The 20,497-nt window shown below is 32.8% G+C and overlaps 1 protein-coding gene across 1 annotated transcript in view; it reads right to left on the reverse strand.

The window, feature by feature from the left end:
* LOC149895639 (fatty acyl-CoA reductase wat-like) overlaps window positions 1-14,532 on the reverse strand; it is a 45,706-nt gene extending 31,174 nt beyond the window's left edge. Inside the window, exons 1-2 of the mRNA XM_090118481.1 lie at window positions 14,396-14,532; window positions 1,119-1,287 (exon numbers count right to left, since the gene is read on the reverse strand). Coding sequence (XP_089974607.1) covers window positions 1,119-1,285 — 167 coding nt within the window. The 5' untranslated portion in view covers window positions 1,286-1,287; window positions 14,396-14,532. The remainder of the gene's footprint in view (window positions 1-1,118; window positions 1,288-14,395) is intronic.
* Window positions 14,533-20,497: the final 5,965 nt, after the last annotated feature.

A 20,497-nucleotide genomic window follows, 5' to 3' on the forward strand; every position in this document is an offset into this window, starting at 1 on the left:
AGAATCGGTCCACCCGTTTCGGAGGAGTATGCAGACTAACATTGTGACACGAGAATTTTATATATAAGATTTACCTTATATGATATATCTAACGAGGAAATAATATTATCATGCTTCTAAATAAGTTAATAACATATAGAGAAATTTCTAGATATAGCAAATTCCAATACTAATGCTATAATTAATAAACATCACAATTAAAAATCGATTAAAACGTTTTTCTAAAGAAATATCTAGTATCTAATATTATAATTATTACTACACGTTATAATTATTTATCTCACTAGATCACAATATCACAATAAAAAAATAGGATGAGCAACAGTTGGCACGGTCATCAATTGGATGGGTGAACTGTTTAGCTTATTTCTACGGAACTCTTACTGTTGTGATTCCGACTCGCGCTTGACCGATTTTTATTTACACTAATTCATCTATTAAGAAAAAAAATATTAAAAATCATTGGAATAATTTATTTATTTATTTATTTATATATTATCCATAGATACTAATATTATAAATGCGAAAGTAACTCTGTCTGTCTGTCTGTTACTCAATCACGCCTAAACTACTGAACCAATTTTTATGAAATTTGGTATGGAGATATTTTGATACCCGAGAAAAGACATAGGCTACTTTTTATCCCGGGAAAATGACGCAATCCCGGAAATCCCACGGGAACGGGAACTATGCGGGTTATTCTTTGACTGCGCGGGCGAAGCCGCGGGCGGAAACCTAGTACTTACATATACATATAATGTTTCATATTGGTTGAGATGGTTGTTAAATCATCTCAATAGATGGCGTGCAGTGTCTTAGACACATAAAACCGAAAGAGAATAAATTCGATTGCTCTGGCGGGATCACGGGTGGCTGAGTTGTCAGGCGTCGCCCCGGTAAAGTGGAAGAAGGTTCGAATCCCGCTTCGTGATAGAATTTTTAAAGTGAAACTTCTTTGCGCGTTGAGAGTAAAATTTCAAGGTCGCATGACGCATCATACCGTCACGTCATAGAGTAAGGCGATTTTGGTAATTGAATCTTGCCAAAGAAGTTTCACTTCTGACACGTGTGCTCGGGACACGCGCTCTTTATTTTCTATTATCATTTAAAAAACTTACCTCAGAAGTTTTTCCACCAACAGTTTACCCAGGAACCCGGTACCGCCAGTCAGTAAGACAGACGCGCCAGAGAAAGATTTCTCTATTTCTGACTCTCCGAAGTCCATCTCATCAACCATGTCGCTGAATGTGATGTCACTGCCCTCTTTTAATGTTGTTACAGACATTTCTGAAACAAAATAGTATATATCAATGCATATATTTTTTTTAAGCGGCTAGAATGAGTGAATCGTAAAATTCTTTGAAATAAATCTCTCTTAACCTATATAAGAACAAGATAATCTCCATTACGTTCAATGTTGCCTGGAAGAGATCACTGCTAACTGCTAAGTGCTAAGTGATAAGGCCGTTCACTAAACTGCTCTAGCCTTTATTAACCGACTCCAAAAAAAAGGAGGAGGTTATCAATTCGGCCGGTATGTTTTTTTTTATGTATGTACACCGATTACTCCGTGGTTTCTGAACCGATTTACGTGATTCTTTTTTTGTTCGATGCGGGATGGTGTCGAATTGGTCCCATAAAAATTTTATTCGGATAGGCCCAGTAGTTTTTATTTTATGAACATTTTTGTCTGTATTTGTAAATGTTGCAAGTGCAAGTTTGAAGTCGGTTGTTTTTAACGCAGTTATTGACTTGTTTTGTATATTTTAGTACCTAAGTGTTTAGTTGTATTAAAGAGTAAATAAATAGAAATAGTAAACAAGACGGTAAGTTGGTAAGTTTTATTAGCTTATGTGTGTTTGTATGTAAGTTATGTAACCGACTCCTGACTCGATTTTGACTTTTAACGGACAGATTTAATTCAAACTTTGTACACTTATCAAGGACTAGAGGTCCGCCCCGGCCTCGCCCGTGGTACATATTTCGCAATAAAAGGTAGCCTATGTCCTTTCTCGGGTATCAAAATATCTCCATACCAAATTTCATGCAAATTGGTTCAGTAGTTTAGGCGTGATTGAGTACTTAACAGACAGACAGAGTTACTTTCGCATTTATAATATTAGTATGGATTGATGACAATACAATAATATTATGAGTTAATTAAAGTGTGTTTTTATTTATTTAAAACTATATTGATTATTTTCATATAATTTTAATAAATTTTTAAATTTTGTAAAGATTTCTAATAAATAGGTTTCGATTTTGAATTTGAATATCGTAAATTGATCTTAAATCAATATGACAGTTTTTTTTCATTTGCTTGAATTAAATGTTTAGATTTATTAATATTTAAATGATTTTTTTAACGGCACTCAAAGTTAAAAGTTAAAAGTAGTTTTGTTTTCGACAATGTAGCTTCTTGATAATAAAAAACCGGCCAAGTGCGAGTCGGCCTCGCGCACCAAATGTTCCGTACAATCATCTATACCTAATAGAAAATCACGTTTATTGTAGGTATATTAGGCAAAATACGAAAAAAAACACGTTTATTGATCCCCCGATCGGGCCGCGACACAATAGATTTTCTATTGTGTCTGTGATTCCGGGACTGAGGGATTAATATATATTTTTGATTTTTAGTATTTGTTGATAGACCGGCAACGAAAATACATCATTTGTGAAAATTTCAGCTTTCTAGCTATCACGGTTTTTGAGATACAGCCTGGAGACAGACAGACGATTGACAGGTTCCCGTTTTACCCTTTTGGTACGGAACCCTAAGTTTTGGTACCCTAAAAATAATAAATTTTCACGATTCTGGTTTGGGTTCGGGTCACCTCGCGTTTATTCAAATTATTTCTACCGGGTCACATTTTTTCTTTTTTAAACTTCATAGCTATTAATAATTCATTAATTAGAACAATAATTATTATTAACTATTTTTATTTTTAATAAACACGAAGTTTGTTTAATAGTATATTATGTTAATGATTTCTCAATTTAGACAATATATTATGATTATTAATTAATATTTCTTTGTAAAATGCGTCATGGTTACAAATTCTTCAGCTTTATAATATTAGTATAGGTAGGTATATATACTTTCAGCAAAAATAAATGAATATTACGAGACTTTCGATTGGAAAAAACCGCTCTTAAATCGGTTCATCTGTTTGGTAGTAACCCAAATAATTATTTCAAATCCGGTATTGAAAAGATTCCTTTACTTATAATATATATGATCTATATTTATGCAATAAAAAATAAAAACTGAATTTTATAAAAAAAACTAAACCTGACCTTACTTAATAAGTGGTTTAAAAATCTGGTTATTTATATTATAAATTTAAATTATTTGTGTAGGAAACCATTCCTAATTATTGATTTTGATCTGTAGACAATACTTATATAGAATTTTTATTGGAAACTTGTTTAAGCTTAAAAAGGTTCGAGGTCAATTATTAGTTAAATACTATCAAATATGATACATCCATTTTCGTAGATTATGACCTAGATTTTTTTAATATGAAGCAACAGAAATTATTAAAAATGAACAGTTTTGTTAATATTATTAAGAAAAGATCTATTTTCATTACGAAAAGTCGTGTATTATTATATACTAGCTGCGCTCCGTGGTTTCACCTGCGTGGCTCCTCTCCTGTTGGTCTTACCTTGATGACCTTCCTCGATGAACGGGCTATCTAACACCGAAAGAATTTTCAAATCGGACAAGTAGTTCCTGAGATTAGCACGTTCAAACAAACAAACTCCTCAGCTTTATAATATTAATTATAGATTACTAGCTTTCCGCCCGCGGCTTCGCCGGCGTTTTCAAAGAAAAACCCGTTCCCGTAGGATTTCCGGGATAAAACCTATCCTATGTCCTTTCTCGGGTATCAAAATATCTCTATACCAAATTTCATGCAAATTGGTTCGGTAGTTAAGGCGTGATTGAGTAACAGACAGACAGACAGAGTTACTTTCGCATTTATAATATTAGTATGGATACATTACTATACTTAACGCGCGTTTAACTCTTCAGCTTAATAGTATTACTTAATACAGAATTCAGATATTAGGCATTTAGAGATAGAGTCTATATGGTCTATACTCTACCTAAATAAAAATAATAACTTACAAGACGATTTATTACAACCTTTATTTACCTACTTCATAATTGTACTCACGTAAATATATCAAAACATGCGTCAATAATGGTTTTCTGAGAAAGATCGATTTTTCCATAATAACCGATTAAATTTAAAACAATGTAGTGGCTTTAATATTGCACGCATTCATTAAAATACGATTTATATCTGTAAGGAATGGGTCGTAAATGAAGCTAAGCAGAAGCGATACTATGCTGTCAAAAGCTATAAACAATATAGTTTCGTGCCTGCTATTCTCTGTAGTAACTGCTTTAATTCCAATTATGTATTTTGACGATTAAAAATGGCTTGTGTTTTATGTTTGTAGCATAGGTTCTATTGTATTTATATTACGTAACTACATAATTTATAGTATGTACCCACAGACATGTATATTTGTACCCACACCATTTGAGTGATAAACTAAACATGAAATCTGAATATTTACAACATGACCTATATATTATACTAGCTTACCGCCCGCGGCTTCGCCCACTTTGTCTTAAACCTAATAAATTATTATATACTAAAACCTTCCTTTTGAATCACTCTATCTATAAAAAAAAACCGTATCAAAATCCGTTGCGTAGTTATCAAGATTTAAGCATACAAAAGGACATAGGGAAATAGGGACAGAGAAAGCGACTTTGTTTTATATGTACTATGTAGTGATGATATGACCATCTGTAGCACTTACATTCTGGCAAATAATGAAATAAATGATTTAAAAACAAACAATAATATAAAAGCCTAGCTCACGTTGTAGCCTGTGAACATAAAATCCTTGCTCGCTATATGACCTGTGCTTTATTAGGGCATTGGTATAAATAAATCACAAGTTTACATAACAAGATTCCAATCGATCTAATTGCGGATTTAAATCGAGATTTATTCATAATTCTGCGTCATTACTTGATAAATTATTTAAACTAGTGCAGTATCTATTGTACTAATACATTGAGTAATCTATACTAATATTATAAAGAGGAAACATAGAGGAAAGGTTTGTAATTATGTATGTATATACGTATGTTTTTCACGCATAAACTACTGGACCGATTTCAAAAATTCTTTGACCATTAGAAAGCTGCATCTTCACTGAGCAACATAGGCTAGGTTTTATCCCGGAAATCCCACGGGAACGGGAACTATGCGGGTTTTTCTTTGAAAACGCGGGCGAGGCCGCAGGCGGAAAGCTAGTTTATTATACATATAAGCAAATATATAGAAACAGTATATTATTACATTATCTGTGATAGAATCGATAGATTTCTGTATATTCATAAAGCATAAACTTGATAATTACGGGACCGATTTTGATTTCATTTTCACCATTTGAAAGCTACTAAGAAAAACTGCAACCTGGCACAGCTAGTACATAATAATATATTATACTAGCGGTCCGCCCCGGCTTCGCCCGTGGTACATATGAAAAATAGATGTTGGCCGATTCTCAGACTTACCCGATATGCACAGAAAATTTCATGAGAATCGGTCCACCCGTTTCGGAGGAGTATGCAGACTAACATTGTGACACGAGAATTTTATATATAAGACTAGCGGTCCGCCCCGGCTTCGCCCGTGGTACATATGAAAAATAGATGTTGGCCGATTCTCAGACTTACCCGATATGCACAGAAAATTTCATGAGAATCGGTCCACCCGTTTCGGAGGAGTATGCAGACTAACATTGTGACACGAGAATTTTATATATAAGATACTTAAAAATAATATCTTCCTTTTTAGAATCGTTAAAAGCATTACCTAAATCTTGAATGCGTAAACAAAATTTTAACTTAAAACATATACATAGACTAGCTTTCCGCCCGCGGTTTCACCCGCGTTTTCAGAGAAAACCCCGCATAGTTCCCTTTCCCGTGGGATTTCCGGGATAAAACCTATCCTATCTCTCAAGTTGGATCGAACTGCACATGGTGTGCGAATTTTATTATAATCAGTTCAGTGGTTTAGGAGTCCATTGAGGACAAACATTGTGACACGAGATTTATATATTATATTAAGATATTAGTATTAACTTAACTTAGGTACTATTAAGTATTCTGTAACTTAACTGTGCTTATGACGTAACTAGGTCACTCTGTAAGTAGGTCACTCTGTCTGTAAGCCAGGCATTGCATTACCTAACTATATAATTATACTTATAATACAATTATGTCCCAACTTTCCCTATAAATATGTAATATCTTTCTCATTATAGAATAAATTAGTTTCTACTTTTTAAACAAATTGCTGTAATTTTCTTAAAGATATTTAAATTAGATTTACCGCAGAACATTATAAAAAAGACGTGTGTCACTCGGGGACTGCCGCGGTAAAGCTATTGCATGCTATGCCTTCAAGCCACACCTCCGCCAGTCGGAGTGGGGAGCGTGAGGTTTTTCGTTACGGAATTTATCGATTCGGTCCCCGCGCTCAAGGCCCGCGATAGAAGCTATGCAATAGCTTAAAATTCTAGATTTGTACCTATTTTATTTTACAACTTCTAAGTTAAAATGATAAATATTGCATGAAAATATAATTTTTAAAACAAATACGCAATATGAATTATGATAAACTTATGAAATTATTATGTCACCGATCCTTGATAAGTGTACAAAGTTTGAAAATTAAGAAAGATTAAATCTGTTCGTTTGAACTCAAAATCGAGTCTAGGAGTCGGTTACATAAAAACATACAGGTGAAGCTAATCACTACATAGTATAAAACAAAGTTGCTTTTTCTGTCCCAATGTATGCTTAAATCTTTAAAACTATGCTACGGCTTTTGATGCGGTTTTTTTAATAATTAAAGTAATTCTCAAGGAAAGTTTTAGACAAAGCGAGCGAAGCCGCGGGCGGAAAGCTAGTAAAATAATATAATACTTGAATTGAATACAACATCATCAGAATTAAAAGAAAATGTTGTGTGGTTTTATGAAACCACGGTAAAAGTGAAACTGTTCGAACGGTCCGAACACTGCTCTGTGTAGCACATGTCGCGTGACGGTCGGCTGCCGAGTAGGTATACCTACTCGGCAGCCGCGATACACGCGACATGCGCTACACAGACCAAAAAGTTTGAGACGATGTAATAAAAGTTTCACTTTAAAAAAAACAAAAAGATTCAAGTTACATACAACCTTCTTTTGAAATCCGTTCAAAGTATGTTAAAGATTAAGTAACTACTTATTAGTATTTGTACGTATGTATGTTTTTCCTGTACTATAAAATGATGTAAGAGGTCCTTGGTAGATACATCGACATCACAATGAATGATTATTTGTATTGGTCTGTATTAAATCTATTCTATTACTATAATATATTTATTACTAGCTTTAAGCCCACGGCTTCGCCCGCATTTTTAAAGAAAAACCCGCATAGTTACCGTTCCCGTGGGATTTCCGGGATAAAATCTATCCTATGTGTTAATCCAAGTTACCCTCTATATGTATGCTAAATTTCATTGTAATCGGTTCAATAGTATTTGCGTGTAAGAGTAACAAACACACACACATCCTCACAAACTTTCACATTTATAATATTAGTAGGATATTGTATTAATATCAATATAGAAAGCTAAATAGTTTGTTTGTTTGAACGCGCTAATCTCAGGAACAGGTCCAATTTGATTTCTTTCGGTGTTACAAAGCTCTTTTATCGAGGAAGGCTTAATAGGCTTTGTATCAACATGCAAATACCAACAGGAGCGGAGAAATGCGGGTAAAACCGCGGGGCACAAACAATTAAATTATGAAACTATAGGTATACCTAAATATAACCTATAGGTTAGTAAAACATACACTAAAAGACTAAAACACACACATGCTTTTTTGAAGTCGGTTAAAAGAATATTATAGTAATTTAATATTTCCGGAAAAGTATGACCGCGACCTTTTTTCAAGTACATCGAAGTAATCATTCAAGTTATTAAGTTGAGGTCACTAGACTCAAAAAGCTTTTATGTCTAACTTAAGTTTAAAAAAATAGCGAGCACACGTGTCAGAAGTGAAACTTTTTTGGCAAGATTCAAAGATACTATAATCACGGAGTAACGTGACGGTATTGCCATGAGGCGACCTTGAAATTTTACTCTCAACGAGTCTAAAAAAGTTTCACTTATAAATTCAAAGGTATAATTTTTGCGATTAAAACCCTAAATGTGTATGTGATGGGTCTCTATGGTTATTCTAATATTAATCTATCAATTAGTCTACATCTATCAATTAGTGAAATTCACATTGAAATTGGTTCAGCTGTTCCAAAGGTTACAGTGAATACACTTTTTATGTAAATAAGCAGTTCATGAAACCTATATTATGAAGCCACGTGACCTTTTCAATTTAATGCATATACAAAAGATAGATAGCATTTTCTATCTTTAGTAGGGTCAAACCGAAGATAGATACGATATTGGGAACGGTTATAAAAATACACGGTACATTTACTTTTAGATGCTGAAAGCGACTTTGTTTTATACTATGTAGTGTCAAATATTCACTTATAATATACCACTACCACAAGGGAAATGCCAGATAATTTTGAAGCTCGTGTGGTATTCGGGGGATTATTTTTCCGTCCCAAATGTCGGCCAATAATTTCACAATTGAATTCAACCTGTCAGTTTGACATCAACGACCAGAGAAAATTTTCAAAAAATTATCAGTATAATACCATGTAGGTTGTACCACGTGACGTCGAATGGTGCAATTCTATTGGTCGATATTTGGGTCGGAAAAATAATCATAAAAAACTACAATTCACATCATACGATACATCTCGACGTCTAAATTTCTCTGCCAAGGATTTTCAATATAAATATGTACATAGTTATACACATAATCTTATACAATGAATATGTACTTTGCAAACACACGGACATGGCACTTATCACCTTGACAGTGAATAATATTATATTATACTGAATTCCAAGAAGGGATGCTTAAACTTTTTTGGTCAAAATATCCGGTACATATTGCATACTAGAGGTCCGCCCCGGCTTCGCCCGTGGTACATATTTCGCAATAAAAGGTAGCCTATGTCCTTTCTCGGGTATCAAAATATATCCATACCAAATTACATGCAAATTGGTTCAGTAGTTTAGGCGTGATTGAGTAACAGACAGACAGACAGAGTTACTTTCGCATTTATAATATTAGTATGTTGCATATTATCTACACTAACTTTATAATAGATATTATAAATGCGAAAGTTAAATAATTTTGATTAAAAATTGAGAAAAGAATTTAAAAAAATATCGCTAGTAAATGGTTTTTTTTTTATAATAATATTAATCTTGCTTTTTAGTATTTTTTTTTATCATAATTTTTATTATTACGATTTATCACACATTATTATACTAATTATGAACGCGTAGTTTATATTAAATAATTAAGCCTGTAATAAAAGATTTTTAAGACGCTATCTTAATTTAAATAGTTTATTTTATTTAATAATTATTATTCTAAAAGATAATAAGTACCTAATAACTAGTTTTACTCGTTATTTTGTACATATAATGCCTATTAAATAATTGTAAATTAGCTTTTTTGTAAATATTTATTTTACTTCCGAATATCTGATTTGTAAAAAACCTTTTTAATGATGCTTGATAAATTATATATTACTAGCTTTCCTCCCGCGGCTTCGCCCGCTTTGTCTAAAACCAAATATACTAAAACATCTAAAACCATGCTCTTGAATCACTCTATCTATTTAAAAACCGGTTTCGTACTTATAAAGATTTAAGAATACATAGAGACTAGATAATAATATAACATAACTAGCGGTCCGCCCCGGCTTCGCCCGTGGTACATATGAAAAATAGATGTTGGCCGATTCTCAGACTTACCCGATATGCACAGAAAATTTCATGAGAATCGGTCCACCCGTTTCGGAGGAGTATGCAGACTAACATTGTGACACGAGAATTTTATACATAAAGAGATATACATATTACATGTTTGTAATAATTAAAAATAACCTAAAATTATACGTATGTATGTATGTACCTACTAAGTATTATTTAAAAAAATTGTGCATTAATTGTACCGGAAACAATTCGCCAGCTATTATTCCTAAAAAATATAATATATTAATAATTAAGATGACGCAAAACTTCAAGGCGGTTTTTTCTCAAATCATAAATCAAAAAATATATCTTAGATTTATCCTTAAAAATCTCACACTATTCTCGAAATCTATAAAAAAATTATAGCTTTAGCATTTTTATTTAATTCTTATTTTTTGTTACTTCTTCATATTCATTACTTCATTACTAGCGGTCCGCCCCGGCTTCGCCCGTGGTACCTACATGTTTACGTTTTTATTTCACAAGAACCATCCTCGTACTTCAAGGAATAGATTCCGCAGCGCACGCGATGACAGAATTTTTATTAAGGAATTTTTTACACCTTGGGTTACATTATTGCATTTTTGGTAAGGATCTCTAATTTTTTTGAAAATGCAATATAGCCTATGTTGCTCAGTGAAGATGCAGCTTTCTAATGGTGAAAGAAAACAGAAGAAACCTATGCATACATAATTACAAACCTTTCCTTGATTTAGTAAAAACCATAGGTACTTATGCTCATAGGAAGGTCACAGGTAATAATATCTCAATTAAAATTATATTTAACAATTTATTAACAACAAAAATCTTTTATTATGGTGCAGATAGAGATATCACTACATTGTATAAAACAAAGTTGCTGTCGCTTCTATCCGTCTATATGTATGCTTAAATCTTTTAAACTACATAACGGATTATGATACGGTTTTCGTAATAGATAGAGTGGTTCTTGGGGAAGGTTTTAGTATATGAAGTTTTCTTCAAATTAGGCGAAACCGCATAGGAAAGCTCTTAAATAACTCAAAATTACTTAACATGGGTCAGCTTTCAGATAATAATAGGAATCATCAAAATTTGTTTACCATATGATATGTTATGAGGTCATGCATAAAAACTAGTGGAATTTATATTTTGGACCGGTTTATATATTGTTGTTGATGTTTATATCCTATTATAGGATCTCTAAATCTATTCTAATATTATAAAGCTGAATGTTTATTTGTTTGCACGGGCTAATCTCAGGAACCGAAGTCAAATTGAAAAATTATTTCAGTGTTAGAAAGCCCGATAATTAATATCGGTGAAGGCTATATAATATATCATCAGGAGTGGAGTAATGCGGGTAAAACCGCGAGTTCCTGAGATTCGTTCAAACAAACGAACAAACTCTTCAGCTTTACCTTAATATATATTATAAATCTCGTGTCACAATGTTTGTCCTCAATGGACTTCTAAACCACTTAACCGATTATAATAAAATTCGCACACCATGTGCAGTTCGATCCAACTTGAGAGAACGGGCGAAGCCGGGGCGGACCGCTAGTACTATTATATATACCAAGTATAGATTTAGGTATATTATACATTATATTTAAAATAATGTTCACCATTTTTTACAAAATTAACTATTATCAGATATTTCCTAACAAATAAAAACGAAGTTTTTATGTTTGTCTTTCACGTCGCAACGGAGCTATTTATATAATATTTGTGTAAACTCAAACTCAAACATTTATTTATTCAATTAGACTTCTTATAAAAGCACTTTTGAAACGTCATAACATTTTTAACATTTACCACCGATTCGGAAAGCAGTAGGTATCTATGGAGAAGAACCTGCAAGAAACTTCTGCCTCCTGTATGTATAGTTAGCTAGAAAATGATATAGGTTACTCTTTATTGCGGTGAAATATCTCTTTCCCATGAGAATTTCCTGTAACAACGCGGGAAAAACGCTTGAATCTTAATAAATGAAAACCGACCTATAGTCATTGAGATAATATTAATATGGTGACGACACCGCCTACATCACTTATGTTCCACTCAACATACGCCATGTGGCGTATGTTGAGCGGTTTTTTTTAATGGTTTTAAAGTGAAACGCATCAAATATGCCTTCGTGTGTGTTACGATATTGCACAAATAATACAAATAATACGGAAAAGTGCAAAGGAATAACTTTCATCGGTAAGTACCTAACTATATAATAATTTTTAAAACTTAGAGCAAAAAAGCACAGATTTTGTTCGTGGTGTCTCCTCCATACGTAGTAATATTATTTCAATGCCTATAGTAGACTTTTCACTGTCACGACTCACGATATCGCTATCTATGCGGGTGAAACCGCAGGGCATTGCTAGTATCTAATAAAATAACGAATCAATTAAAAAACAACACGTCAATTTACGCAGATAATTAATTAAATATTCTAACATTACCGGTTCACCGATTTATAAATATACGTAAATCGATAAAAAACTTCGTCAAGTTTCATTTTTATAACATTTTTACGATTCACGTGAACACAAGATGAAACCTTGAAATCTTTTGAGAAAGTAAGACAGAAAAAAGTCGAAAGGATAGAATAGTAATTATATTACATAAAATAATTTAACAAGCAAAAAGACGCAAATACATAGGCGAAAATAAGTTTAAATCATCACATGTTGGACATAGAGAATTATTGAGAAAAACATCACAATATTATATACGTTTATATCACAATAAGGTACATACATGTTTACGTTTTCTTTTCCTAAAGTAAGAACCATCCTCGTATTTCAAGGAATAGATTCCGCAGACAGAAGTTTTATTAAGGAATTTTTTACACCTTGGGTTACATTATTGCATTTTTTGTAAGGATCTCTAATTTTTTTGAAAATGCAATATAGCCTATGTTGCTCAGTGAAGATGCAGCTTTCTAATGGTGAAAGAATTTTTGAAATCGGTCCAGTAGTTTATGCGTGAAAACCATACATACATAATTACAAACCTTTCCTCTTTATAATATTAGCACAGACTAATAATAATATACTACGTATATTAGTATAGATTAAGAAAAAAAAATGTAAAGCCGCCAAAACAACATCTCACTATTTCCTAAGCACAGAATAAGCTTAAAATAATACCAAACTATTATGTATAACATTGAAAAACGATTTAGAAATCCAGTTGCTATTTGGCATTGACAGCATTTGTCCTTTCAAAGGAAATTAATGGAAAATCTTTCCTTATTGACTTTAATAAGAATTAATTAAATAAAACATTGACTTATTCAACTACATTTCGAAATAAAAATAACAATTTATTCAATCATCGAACAAACATGTCACATTTTGACTCCAAATAATAGAATAATAAGTATTTTCTGTGCATGATTTGCCCGCATTGCTCTGCCCCTGTTGGTCTTAGCGTGATGATATATATAGCCTATCCTTCCTCGATAAATGGGCTATCTAACACCGAAAGAATTTTTCAAATCGGACCAGTAGTTCCTGAGATTAGCGCGTTCAAACAAACTTTTTTTCTATAAGTAAAGATAATATAGCATTGATTATTATTATATATCCCTATTTATAAACTAGTACATTAAAATAAGGTTTATATGGTCACGTCACTTCCATACATATTTATTTTATTCGTTTTATATTTTCCGTAATAATACGTGTTTTACTAGTTAGTTAAATTAAATAAAAAACTACATAATAAAGAATTGTCATTCATAAAATATGTTGATTATTTGAATAATTAATGTACAACATATTATTTTTTTTAAATTATAATTACATAGGTAGATGAAGACTTTTCAGAAAAGAAAAAATAGCAAAGCTAAGTATCGTATTGAATATATATGTATTACCATCGTAAAAAAAACATCTTTTAATAATTCATTTAATTTGTGTATAAATATAAATCATTACTTATCAGATTTTTTATTTAATGTCGCATTTAAAAGTAACAACTAGGATTTATTATTATAAAGGAAATCTTAAAATTAAATTTAAAATATTGACACATTAATTTATTTAATAATTTATCTAACTATAGTTTAAAAACCACAGACAACATTAAAAACCAATAAAGTAGCATTTAAAATATGAACAACTCATTACGTAATGTGAAATATTATTTTTACCGCACATAAAAATTGTTTACACAACAATATTCTAAAAAATCCATAAAAACTTATTTAAAAAAGCAACCTGTCAAATATATTACAGATTAAAAAGCGTATCCTAAAAAAAAGAACGATTAAAAGTTCGAAAAAAAAGGCGCGAACAATTTTTTTTATTGACAAAGGAAATTTTCGAAATCTTTTTTTTTCTTAATTCTTGTCGAAGGAAATTTTATAGATAAAAAAAGTAAACGCTCACAAAATTCCTCAGATAATAACAACTTACCGATAAATTATTTCACTGTAACACACAACCAACGTACGTGCTTTCGACACGATCCGCTTGCACTAACTAAAGATAAATCGAAGTGAGATTATGTTGTTGATAGCTGTGTGACGCTGGCTGTACGCATGTTTAGTGTAAATAAGTTAGGCTTACCACAAAACAATTTTAAAGTTTAAACCAGGGATCTGTCACTTTCATACTTGTCTATGTGAAATCGTCCTCACTGGGATCGGGAGTTACCATTTGAAAAAAGAAGAAGAAGAAGAAATACGACAAAACCAGATTAAAGAGAACCCGCGCTTAAAGATAAACCCTGTTTAAAGTTTTTTGGGGTAAGATAGATGGGGGTTTAAAAATAATAGACAAAATCAAAGGTCAATTAAAGTCGGGATGCGTGTCAAATAAAAATCGTAAAAGTGTGAAAATTAGAGATAACTTCGTGATTTTTACATCGAGTCAATTTTAATATTTTATGTTTTTGATCAAACAGAATCCTTGAAAATATCATCTTATATAATAGTTTGATATATTTTATTTTTTAGATTTGATATTAAATATTACACGTATCATCTAATAGATGATTGGTAATTTGGCTTTATATCCACCCATAACAGGCTTTTATAAGCTTCACCTTAGGATTTAAAAATATCTAATTATTGACGATTTCAAAGTTATAATTAGATCGGGAATAACTGCGTATAAAATATTGATTTCTAATATTTTCAATACGTTATAGCTTCATCTGTGTGTTTGTATATAATCGCCTCTTTTTAACTCGATTTTGACCCACTTTAAACGGAACTTTATACTCTTAAATATTATCGGTAGCAATACAATAATTTCATGAGTTTATCTTATTATCCTGTATCCACAATAAAAATACGTTAAACCAAAATGTATGTTAAATACTTCCTAACAATAATAAATACGAAAGTTTGTTTGTTTGTTTATCATTCACGTCACTACAGGGCCATTTTAAAACATGATTTTATGTCTGAAGATAGATAGGAGGCTTGATAGTGACAATGGCTACCTTTTACCGCGCTGAAACATTCCCATGGGAGCAGAGCGCGAGCAGAAATCTAGCAAAAATTAATAAATATATATATTTAATTGGAATTGATATTTTATAAAACCTTCCTTTCATTCATCATTGATATCATTTCAATGGTAGACTGATTCATTTTGATCCAATTAGCATTTTCCTTCAAGCAATAATTCTCAATGTCAAATACAATACTATTTGGTGAAACAACTTATACAATTACTAGCGGTCCGCCCCGGCTTCGCCCGTGGTACATATTTCGCAATAAAAAGTAGCCTATGTCCTTTCTCGGGTATCAAAATATCTCCATACCAAATTTCATGCAAATTGGTTCAGTAGTTTAGGCGTGATTGAGTAACAGACAGACAGACAGAGTTACTTTCGCATTTATAATATTAGTATGGATTTTTAGTATAAGACAAAGGACAATCGTTATAACTAGAATCTGCAGCAATTTAATATTTTTAACGGATTTTAAACCCGTTTTTTTCATTATATTATTAACTAGCTGCGTTTCGCAGATTCACCCGCGTGGCTTCACTTCTGTTGGTCTTAGCGTAACGATATAATACATGTATGTGAGTATAGCCTACTGCCTTCCTCGATAAATGGGCTATCTAATAACGAAAGAATTTTTCTAATCGGACCAGTAGTTCCTGAGAATAGCGGGTTCAAACAAACTCTTCATCTTTACTATAATATGTACTAGCGGTCCGCCCCGGCTTCGCCCGTGGTACATGTTTACGTTTTCTCTACATAAGAACCATCCTCGTACTTCAAGGAATATAATAAAAAAAGAATTATCGAAATCGGTTCAGCCGTTCTCGAGTTATGCGCTTACCAACACATTTTGCGATTCATTTTTATATATAAGAAGATTATGTATTAGTATAGATTAGAATAGATTTTCCCGATGTTTCGACTTTACATAGAGCGGTGGTAAATGTTAAAAATACGACCATTCAAAAGTGCTTTTAAAAGAAGTCTAAGTGAATAAATAAATTTTTGAGTTTTAATTTGAGCGTGGAAAAGATTTTTAAATCTATAAAGCTGAAAAATTGAAGCTAATCTCAAGTACCACGGGTCCGATATGAAAAATTATTTCACTGTTAGAAAGGCCCATTTATCGAGGAACGCTATCTAGGCTATATATCATCACGGTAAGAATTGCATCAGAGCAAGGCGGGTGAAACCATGAGGCACAGTTAGTTGATAATATTCGCGTGAAATTAAATACAAGGAAATACCTATATGTTAAAAGATAACTGACTCATACATAAAATATCAACGCGCTGTGATTTAAACTATCTACGAAAAACTTGAAATTTTTCACCATGCAATTTATTTAATTTTTCCCCTTGTAGGGGTAGTTAATTTATATAGAAAAATGTCCATATTTAAAGTATAATCCACTAATGGTCCGCCCCGGCTTCGCCCGTGGTACATGTTTACGTTTTCTCTCCATAAGAACCATAGTAAAAAAAAATGTAAGAACCATCCTCGTACTTCAAGCCGAGGATGTATACGTACTTCAGGAATATTATAAAAATAGAATAAACGAAATCGGTTCAGCCGTTCTCGAGTTTTGCGCGGCTTACCAACATAATAATTAATATAATTTAGGTAGGTATTCATTTTTATTGTATAGGATTGTTTTAAGGTTTTACGCGAAAGAGTCACATCACCCACAAAAAATTAGTAATATTATGATAGTAGAAAATTCACTCAAACAGACCACAGCATTATTAACTACTAGCTGTTGCCCGCGACTTCGTCCGCGATTCGGTCGTTTTTCGTCATTCGTCGTTTAAAAAAAATACGTGACACTTTATTTTTGAATGTTCTTAATTGTCTCTTATAAAATTTAACTACATTAAAATTGAATACTCTGATAAGAAAATCTTAAAATCATCGAAAATCATAGACATCGAATATCTGAGGAAAACATGAATGAATGTGATTTAAATTCTACATTTCTTAGTAATTAAAATAATAATCTAAATTAAATGTAGATAAACAGTTTGAGCGCACCATTATAGAATATGTACCTAAGTAATAAATTACGTTAGTTTACATAGTAACTTTACTAAAAACACGATGACTTTCTTTCGCGCTCGGTACCACAAACTAAGCATGTTTGTGGTACGTGGCCCGCGTCACTTTACCCCCCACGAGTTCCCCTCCGTTGCTATGCGAAAATACATTCGTCGCCCTACTGTAGGAAAAATTGTAATACTGTGGCCTGGGCGTTATAACACGCTCAGGGAATTCCTGAGTGCTGATAGACTTCCGTCTATCGGCATTTATACCAATTTTATATTAATATCACCATCTTGAGGAAAAGCTTCTAATGTCGATTTAAAACGCATATATACGGATTAACCTGATGAATTAACATGTTCTAAAATTGTGAAATGAGTTCAGTTTTAAATTCGAGAAATATTGATTTCTTGTATTCGATTATTCGTCGTAGTCGAATACAAAATATATTTAAAGAAACTTAGGTTGGCCTTCAGGCAAAAGGGATCCTATCAAATGATAAACTTGACCTTGTATCTTAAAAGTAAGAATGAAAGGAGCATCTGATAATTGTTGAGCACCAAAGGATCATTTAAAACGCAATACTATAAGAGCTAATATTGTCTAAGAACTGTTTAGATTGCACATGTTCCTCTAAAACTTAAAAGTAGTGATTTCAAAGGTTCCGGCGTATCTTCAAACGAAAGCCGACTCCTTACTCCACTTTAAAGCATTACAAAAAGAACATACTACGTTAATATCGCCTATACAGAAGATGATCTGTAGGTAATCAATTGTGAGGTTATAAGCAAACCCACTTTTATATTTGTCGGACCACACCACCGAATTTGTAGATTGATCTTCTATGTTTACCTCTAAGTCATTAAGACTATGTCGAAATCTGTCTGCAGTAAGACGGGCCTCTCGCTATTCGTCCGTTTCAAGAGACCAATAGTTTCAATTCTTAATCTTTCATTAAACAAACTTATTAATCGTTCTTGTCTCAAATAATGGTAATATTCGCGTCCCTACTCTAGTCATTGCTTATGCTCATGTTCATCTTCGAGAGATCGAATAATATTATGGTGCACCCTATTATTTGTCAAACGGTCTTCATATTGAGTAAAAGTTTCAGATTCTCGAGATAAAATATGACGATCGTGATCAGCTGTGAGACGTAATTCCCTCTCAGTGAGGGTTTCGGTCTCACGGGATAGTACAATATGCCATTTGCGATCAGCTGTGAGACGTTATACCCTCTCAGTGAAGGTTTCGGTCTCACAGGATAGTACATGCCGTTCGCGGTCAGCTGTGAGCCGCAATTCTCGTTGTGAAGCGGTTTCAGGTTCGGCATAACACATGTTGTTTTCGGTCAATAGTAAGCCTCTTATCTCTAACGATCCTTGAGAACTCTTATTTCTCATTTTCTTAACTTTGCTCGAATTTCGATATAAAGATTTTTTAGGTGGCACTGATGCGGGTGAATAAAAATTAAGTTAAAGCCTGATTCCCACGACATGTTTGCTTCACAAATCCGACCGCGCCACACCACACCACATGCCATGGGAATCGGCGCGCTTGTCGCTCGCCAGTGCTTGCCATACGCACACATGCCGTGGGAACGCTCAGTTCAAATCGCGACGGATGGCGACAAGCGCTTGTCGTCTGCCAATGCTTGTGAAGCAATACATATAATAAAATTGTGGAAAAGTGATGTCTGTACAATTAAAATATGTAGAAAAAAATTAGCAGGTGTTATTATTATCGAGAAATCGAGAGAAACCATTTTTTTCTCTTAAAAGCTCCCCCCCCCCTCCCACTTCCCGAACTCCGATTGACCGTAATTTATTTTTCCTTACATTTTTATCATATCCTTTTTTAATGGGTTTCATCCTACTGCGATTTTTTTTTGTTTCAAAAATTATCTACCCTGGTGTATAGGTAAATTTTCCACATAAAATGTCCTTTAAATTATGTCGTATTAAAATTTTAACCCCCGACGCAAAAAGACTGGTGTTATGTGTTTACCGCTATGTATTTCTGTGTGTGTGTGTGTGTGTGTGTCTGTCTATGGTACCGTAGCTGGCTAACAGATAAACCGAATTAGATGCGGTTTTTTTGTTAGGCAGAATATTTTCCGATGCTGGTTCTTAGATAAAGTGTATCAAAATTGGTTCATCCACTTATTATACCTACATAGGGGTAAAAGTGGGAATGAAAAAAATGAAAGTTATAATTTATTTTTAAAGATCGTCGGGAAGTTTATGAAATTATTTATTCCTTTTTCTATACACTTTTCTTCGTCTAAACGGTTTAGTTACGTGCTCTCTCTCTCTTCAGCCTTTAGTTACGTGCGTGAGACAGGAATCTAATTTGGATTTGTTGCTGGATTTGATTAAGCTGATCAGTGGCTACACCATAGATTATTAAAAACATCCGTTTAAGAAAGGAAGGAAATAGAATTTGCTCCTCTCCCCCCCCCTGGTTCCTAAAAAACATTATGACATAATTTAAAAGAAATTTTACGTAGAATTAGTTAGGCATTTCTTTTTCGATTTTCGATATTATATACTAATCATAATTTTTAATTACATTATGTAGTAACTATTTGGTATAGGTTAGGCATTTCATTTCTTGATTACGTAAGTTTTTTAGCTCAGTTTAGTAAGAAATTTTAATTACAATTCTTTTAATTATTTATGGTAAAGTCCGGTCGCGGAGCAGGAAGAATTTCGTACATTAACCTGTTATTACCTGTCACTGTCACTCCCTTGTAAAAATAATGTGTCTTGCTCGCACAGGTGCAATGACCGCCGTCCTTAGGGATTGTAAACCTTTAACCTGAGAGCGTAAGGTTTGTGTTTGCTTGACTGGTGTCAGGTGTTCAATTATGATTTTGTGAATTCAAAATTTATAAGAATAAACCTCAAACTCTTTATGTCCAATCAAAATCCGCCTAAGTCGAAATCGCGTGTTAGAATAACGTATTTCTGTAATATTGTACCTACATAGTAAATTATTTTTTGAAAAATAAGGTC

The sequence above is a fragment of the Colias eurytheme genome, chromosome 30 (genome assembly GCF_061535395.1).
Source record: "Colias eurytheme isolate Ceu_HAF_F1 chromosome 30, ilColEury1 Martin Lab GWU primary, whole genome shotgun sequence".
Taxonomy (NCBI): Eukaryota; Metazoa; Arthropoda; class Insecta; order Lepidoptera; family Pieridae; genus Colias; species Colias eurytheme.